The 7153-nt window shown below is 31.9% G+C and overlaps 1 protein-coding gene across 1 annotated transcript; it reads right to left on the reverse strand.

The window, feature by feature from the left end:
• Nucleotides 1-987: 987 nt before the first annotated feature.
• LOC124370571 (piggyBac transposable element-derived protein 1-like) lies at nt 988-3657 on the reverse strand. The gene is made up of 2 exons (XM_046828865.1): nt 3024-3657; nt 988-2712 (listed from the first exon to the last, which is right to left on the reverse strand). Exons 1-2 carry the CDS (start codon nt 3166-3168, stop codon nt 1058-1060), a joined length of 1800 nt encoding a protein of 599 aa, XP_046684821.1. The 5' UTR covers nt 3169-3657; the 3' UTR covers nt 988-1057.
• Between the last annotated feature and the right edge of the window lie 3496 nt (nt 3658-7153).

The following is a 7153-nucleotide window of genomic DNA, read 5'->3' on the forward strand; positions in this document are numbered from 1 at the left end:
TTTTTATAAAACATCTTAGTCTCTGATGGATCGTCTCGCTCCAAAAACCGATACGAGGCTGAAATAAATAATCTAAAAGTTCCTTATCTGTGACAGTCTACAAATCACTGGACATACAACTTTGTCTAGACAATATTTATAATCTTAGTTATTTAATGTCTTGAAAACAGAGAGATTCAATCATACCCGTTTTATTTTGAAATTAAATTTCTTTTTATAATATAGTACAATAGTATTTTTAATTTAATAATATATTTTGAATTCTAAAACTATTTTAGATTTGAAAACAATTTGAATCTAACTTTAATTGACTTCCAAACATCTGAAATCATCTTCTGCCAAATTATTTGGTACAGGTAAGAATATTGTAATTAAATTTTTTTTTATTATTAGAAAATGAAGAAAACTCAAGGATGGCATCCATCTGAAAACAACGGTCTCCTAATAGTTTCCTGAGTTTCAAGAGAGAAAATTTCCTATTTTTCAAATATGGCCTACAATCTTATTCTTTTGAGCGTCCATAGATTACTAAATTTTATTGTGTCAGGTTTCCAGCTTCTTTGATTTTTGCAAAAAGTTTTAATCGTTTTCGCAATCACAGGATTCTTTACAAGCAATAAGCCTATTTCCTACACCTTTTTACTTTACTTTTGAATTTATCATAAAAGTACAAAATACTATGCTCAATAAGCTCCTGTACGTGGAGTAACAAAGACTTGTTTGTGAACACCATACATTATAGAACTATTTAACGACTTATTATTGATTTAACCTCTTAATGCCCACTACATGATGCAGTATATAAAAAAAATTATTTTATGCTAAAAGTTACTTTAAATGGTACTTAGATGACCTGTAATTTTTTTCAGATTTTTAAATTTACTATTTAACCAAATTTTGGGTAAGTGCCAAATCTGGCACATTGGGCAATAGAGAAAATAGTGCACTTTAGAGAAAGTAAACAGGACATAAGAAAAACTAATAGTATATTGCTTCATAATTACAGTATATTTAGAATTATAAGTAAAACACATTACTACACAGTATAAGGAGCACCTTACAAGTGGAAATCCACAAAACAGTTCTTTCCTTTGTTTAGGCAGAGGTGAACTTTACACTTTTCACACATAATGGATGATTTCTGCTTGCAGAAGGGATGCTTGCATCTCTGCCTATCTTCGACAACAGATGGCCAATGTCCAACTCCATCTTTTCTAACATCTGGTATAGGGATATTGACACATGGACCTTTCTTCTTTTTCTTTGAAAATTCGTTCTCTACCCTGTCTGTTGATGGCCTTCCTCTTTTTATTGGGTCAGCTCCTAAGTTACAAAGAGACTCGGCCACCTCACACCGGAAAGCTAGCAAATCCATTACTCCCTGCTTAGCAATTCCATTATGTTGACAGTCTCGTCTGAAGAGAAGCCATCCATTGACAATACTTACGTCAACAAAGTGGAAGAAAAACCTCAAATAAAACTTCCGAGATCTTAGATTAATTCGGTAGTAGCTGATAAGTCCATCTAGAAGGTCCACTCCCCCCATGAACTTATTGTATGTTGTAACGATTTTAGGGCAAGTGACATCAATCTGCTCACGACCTTTAGAGTCAAAGCGTTGCACAGTGTTGATAGGGCAAGCAGACTCAAAAGTTGACGCAAGAGACACCCCTCGATTGTCTAACCATTTTACAGCCCTAATTTTTACCCCATCAATTGTTGCCTCTTTTTCCTCATAAGACCCACGGCCTTTCTTTTTCATTTCTTGGTCAGATGAAAACAACAAGCCTGGAAATCGTCCTAGTCGAATGGTCCCGAGGGATTGGAAACCAATATTTGCTAGAGTCACTAAGAGAGCTGGTGATGAGTACCAGTTATCAAAATAGATTAAGAATTTGTTTTCATTACGAGGCAAGTGTTCAACCAGTCGTAAAACAACATTTGAACTAGCTCCAATGTCAGGTAGGGAAGTAGCAGGTAGTATGCGACCAGTGTAGATCTCAAAATTGTGAATCAGACCCTTGCTGTCACAAAGTACAAACAGTTTGTATCCCCACTTGTGGGGTTTCATCGGGTTGTACTGTTTTAGTAAAGATGTGCCTTTGAAGGGCACAATCTGTTCATCAACACAGAGCATTTGTTCCTCAATAGGAATGTTTTTGAATTTGTTTTGAAGAGCATCAACTAGTGGGCGGATTTTAAATAGCCTATCTTTGTTTGGATCATTCTGTAATGGCATGTGATCATTGTTATTGAAGTGCAAGTTGGCCTTCAGTTCCTCCCATCTGTTACGTGACATAACATGTGCAACCTTTTCTACTCGTGTATTTCCATTCCAATACATCCTACTCCTAGGTAGACCATAAATGCTCATGTAGATGCAAATGCCTATAAACTGCTCTACTTCCTTCTCTGAGGTATTCAAGGGTTTATTCGGATTTTTTTGGACACTATACAAGTTTGACTGAGTAGCAATCAAAGTTAAAAGGTCATTGTCAAAAAAATCTTTGAAGTAGTCAACTGGAGACTGAAGTACATGTTCGTTACTTAATTCTAGCATTGGCGGAGAAGGTTTCTCACTGTTATCTGGATTCACTTCATTCCAAGCAGGTGCTGGTTTTTTTGGAATCTTCTTTTTTGTGGCTGTAGACGTTGAAGGGATGTTCTCTTCGTCTTCATCTGTGACATCACTGGAGCTCGCTGCATTGTTCACTGAAACAAAACAAACTCGCTGTTGCCTTGCTTTTTTTCAAACCACAAAAAAGTATGTATTTCACACTAAAATAAATAACATATTGAGGTCTTTACTAGTATATAACAGCACCGCTGAAACAATTTTCTATACAGCCTAGTGTAACATAATCTGAATTATCCTAACCGTGTGCATTAAAAATGGTGCTGTCATAACAAGAAAAGACATATAATAAACAGAACATAGCCTATTAGTATTGAATATAAATTTAGATTAGTAAGTATGAGCCTAACTAAGTTAATTATGGAATTAATGGTATAAATAAACTTACAAAATAAGGCTAACTTGTTCTTTTTGTCACGGCCAGGGGTGTAATCTGGATCCTCATCTGAGTCATCCACCAAACTGTCTTCACTGTCATCGGGGGGTAAAAGCGAAGTTGTGTTGTTATGTCTTCTTAGTCGACAATGTGACATCTGACAAAAATAAACATTGTTGTACAAAAAGCTTGTAGGTTGACTTTAATGCCCAATGTGCCATTTTTGGGACGAACTGAAAAACTGCAGTTTTACAGTTGTGCCCAATGTGACAAATTTGGCACAAACCTAAAAAGCATCATAAAACATAAACTAGACATATTTTATGAACTAAAACTACTGTAACACACTTTCAGTTAACTATGTAAACTAGACCATATTTTATAAAAAGGGTACTTACTTTTTTTCTGCTAAATACAGGTATGAAGACTTAGAGGTTATGAAGAATTGGTGTTTACTGTGTATGGTAGATCTGCTCACTGGCTGTAGTTCACATAACTGCCACCAGGCAACAGCACAGTACAGTAAATTATTGAAAATAGTTCCATATGTGTCACAATGGGCATTTAAGGTTGTAATTTTCATTCTGACACTATACTACATGCATAAAATGGGTATGTGACAAATTTGGCACAGTGGGCGTTAAGAGGTTAAGGTCAGAAAGCATGTAACAACAAATTTCCAGATAAATGAATAGCTAATCCCGTAATTAAAGAGAAAGAAAATATAAGTTGATTTATTATAGTTTTTTTGTAAAAAATGCACACATTATTGTTTTTTAATATAGGTTCATATCTTAAAGTAAAAAGTGACACAAGCAAATTCTCCAAGGAACAGTCCTCTTTTATATTTATATCTGTAAAAGACAATCATCAATAATCACCTAAAAGTTAATGATAAATATGTACAATGCCAGTGATAATATTCTGGAGCTATGATTATCAGTGTACCAGCAACAGCAGGAAGTTCAGTTGCTGTCATCGATACTTGTATCAGGTGTAAACTATGACGTAGATTGATGTAAACAGTAACACACGTTTTGAATTTTGCAGTATAATCTTCACCCGCTAAATCAAATACAGCGAGAGTTGAATCATCGGAACAAACAACGCTGCGATACAATGCCACACATGACTATGATTCAGTATGACAGACTCGTACAATAATATGCTATGTTGTTTAATTACAAAGTTTATATATTTTTTAATTTGTACACTAACTTTTTAACCTGCTATCCACTTAACTAGAAAAAGAATCTGGAAAGAATATATTTCGCGCGGTTATTTCCTTACTATTTAAACATCAGAATAATTACCTGGGTTATGTAAACACATTTAATCTCTTAATACTTAAGGAAATCCATATAGATCTATATTACAATTAATTATAAGTGCTAAACTTAAAATTTAAAACACCCAATTGAGGCTAAAATATTGTTTCATCTCCAAGAAGCTATTAATAACTATTTATTCTCGTTCCTGCAACTCGATTAACGCAAAGCGGCTCTTAACTCTTTATCTAGAAATTTAAAGTCAACTCTTCATTAGTGGACATTGTACTATCTGTAGTTTATCACGTATTTAGCACCTTGTATATATGAATATTTAATTTAATTCCTCAACAAATTAGCAACTAAACAGTTGTGTAGTACGATTATGATTACTTAAATAATTATTATTTGTTTATTTTATATATTGATAGAGAAAAAATTACTCTGTTTCACTTGAATTTTATTTTAAAGGAGATGTTTTAAGTATACTATTTTTAACGTTGCTCTAATTTCTGAAACAAAATTTTTTATACATGCAAGATTTGTTAACGTATGATGAGAAAATTTTTTTAATCAAGAAGAATAAAAAATATGAATTTTAGTTTATTTTCGAAATATCTGTGCAGGTTTTTATTAGAAAGTACAAGTATGTACATGTATGTAACATTCTCAACTTTTTTCTGAGTGGTATGGTTTAAATGTACTGTAATACCAAGTTAATTTAATATTGCCTTCAATTTTATATTAGAAAACCCGCAAAGCAAAAAAAATATAAAATTTTTCTCCAGGCTATGTCTAGGGTCTGGCTGCTCTAGCCCTCGGCACTATCAAACATACTCGCCTTGTATGTGCACGAGTATGCGTGCCGTGAAAGAGGACATCCTGTACTCTTAATTACAATTATACTTAATTTCCATATAAAATAATAAAATATAATCCAACAATTTTCACTCATAATTTTAGGTTTAATTTAATAAATTTAAAATATTAGAGCTGAAATTCGATTCGTAACATATCAATAAATTTAATTACCGTTATCGAACTCAAAACCCATATTATAAAAGAAAATACTCAGTAAACAATTTTCTAATAGGACTTGCTTTAGAGATATATTCTATATCGGAGTAAATGAACATGATTCCTTGTTTTCCAAAATTACTAAGATATAAATACCTATTGAGACCTATGGAACGGACAATGTTAGTGTCGATAGGAGTGTATGAACTTATATGTATAAAATTTATGTGTATAATTTTTAAACAATGTGTATTACTGTATTACATTTTAAAGATTATTATATTACTACTGTAAAAAACCAATCTTACTTCTGAAAAGTTTCCTCATTTAAATGTTTATTATTTTAAAATGAAAATAAATTCACTGATGTTGTTCTGTATGGTAAATGGATTCTAAAACAATTTGTATCCATGCAGTAATATTACGAAGTATTATTGTATGATGTATTACATAATTATTAATTTAGGCCCTCTAATTTAGGCTCTCGGCATTATGAAAAATTACAGGAGTATTTAAATATACTTTTTATATGAATTAGAGGAATTTTTCTGCTGAGGGGATTCCACATAATATATATAACAGTGTCAGTGTGATCTGCCCTTATTATTTCTCACACTGGGATTTAAAACCAAAGAACTTAACATAATTAACATGCCAACTCAGAGCGAGGAACGCCAGTTTGTACTGGTATGTGCAAATGTTTTTGTCACTTTCAAGAACAATTCTAAAAAGCTCGGGCTGCCAACCCTGTGTAACTGCATTTGATGCTGCAAAACTAATTCCACTAAAAACGTATATTTACTACCACTTAGTCTAGTGTTGTTTATTAGTGAATTTTTCCGTTTTCCTAACTGGCATTGTATGCCAATTTTCCTTTACAGTAAAAATTCTACTTCTTAAGAGCTATTTTTAAAAAATATAGGTTGGCTTTTGAGATACAATTTTTAAATAAAGCTTCACAAATTGACAAAAAACTATACTTAATTTGAAGGAAAGAATCTTCTAAAACAGGAAAACCCGTTCAATAAATTTTAGAAATTGTTATCTAAAATGTATTGTTCCTTTCACATACTTAAAACAAACCAGATTCCAACATTGGTTGTATTTAGGTATTTTATTGACAAAATTGGTAATAGAGACTTTTCATTTGCACACAAAACTAATTTAAATTTAATAATCTTATTACTTATGATATGGTTATTATATGATTCAAAACTATGATTAGTTTTACTGTAATAAATTTTTTGATGTACCTTAAACACAGTTCAGTTATAGGTAGGAACGGTACATTAACAGGTAATTTATTAAAAAGTTTCTATTAACTAGAACTAGAACGCTCAGTACTCATTTTACTTTTGATAACGCTCAGCGAATTAATTATTTTTAATATAAAAGAAGTAACATAAGGAGAATGGAGTGTGACATTACAAGGACGCAGATCTGAACGTGAAGTGTACCGTATCATGTTACCAAAATTATCGCTCTTCACATTACAATACAATGGTAGCCAAAGTTTTTAACTGTAAATGTATGTTTTTTATGAATCTATCACTATAAATTCATTTATTCAGTGGAATAAATGGCGTAAATCTTAAAAGCGCTTTTATGATAACTGTCAATTTGAAGAAACACGGAAATCACCTCTAATAACACGTTAGGAATTTAAAATAATTTAAATAATAAAATGTAACTTTCTGTGAACCTTATTTTATTAAATGAATTATACTACTAGCTCCTCTAATAACAATATTTTAAAACAATATAAAACTGAAAATAAAACTTAGAACTAATATACATTTAAAGCCCTTATGCGAGTTAGGTTATCTGCATGGTTGTCGTTACGTTTCTCAATAGCAT

Source organism: Homalodisca vitripennis, unplaced genomic scaffold (assembly GCF_021130785.1).
Source record: "Homalodisca vitripennis isolate AUS2020 unplaced genomic scaffold, UT_GWSS_2.1 ScUCBcl_306;HRSCAF=2014, whole genome shotgun sequence".
Taxonomy (NCBI): domain Eukaryota; kingdom Metazoa; phylum Arthropoda; class Insecta; order Hemiptera; family Cicadellidae; genus Homalodisca; species Homalodisca vitripennis.

Bases quoted from the DNA above. Each gene is read 5' to 3' on its own strand.
- LOC124370571 (XM_046828865.1), bottom strand. From the start codon at position 3,168: ATGTCACATTGTCGACTAAGAAGACATAACAACACAACTTCGCTTTTA. The intron at 2,713-3,023 runs GTAAGTTTATTT...GTTTTGTTTCAG, and splicing joins GAACAAGTTAGCCTTATTTT to TGAACAATGCAGCGAGCTCC.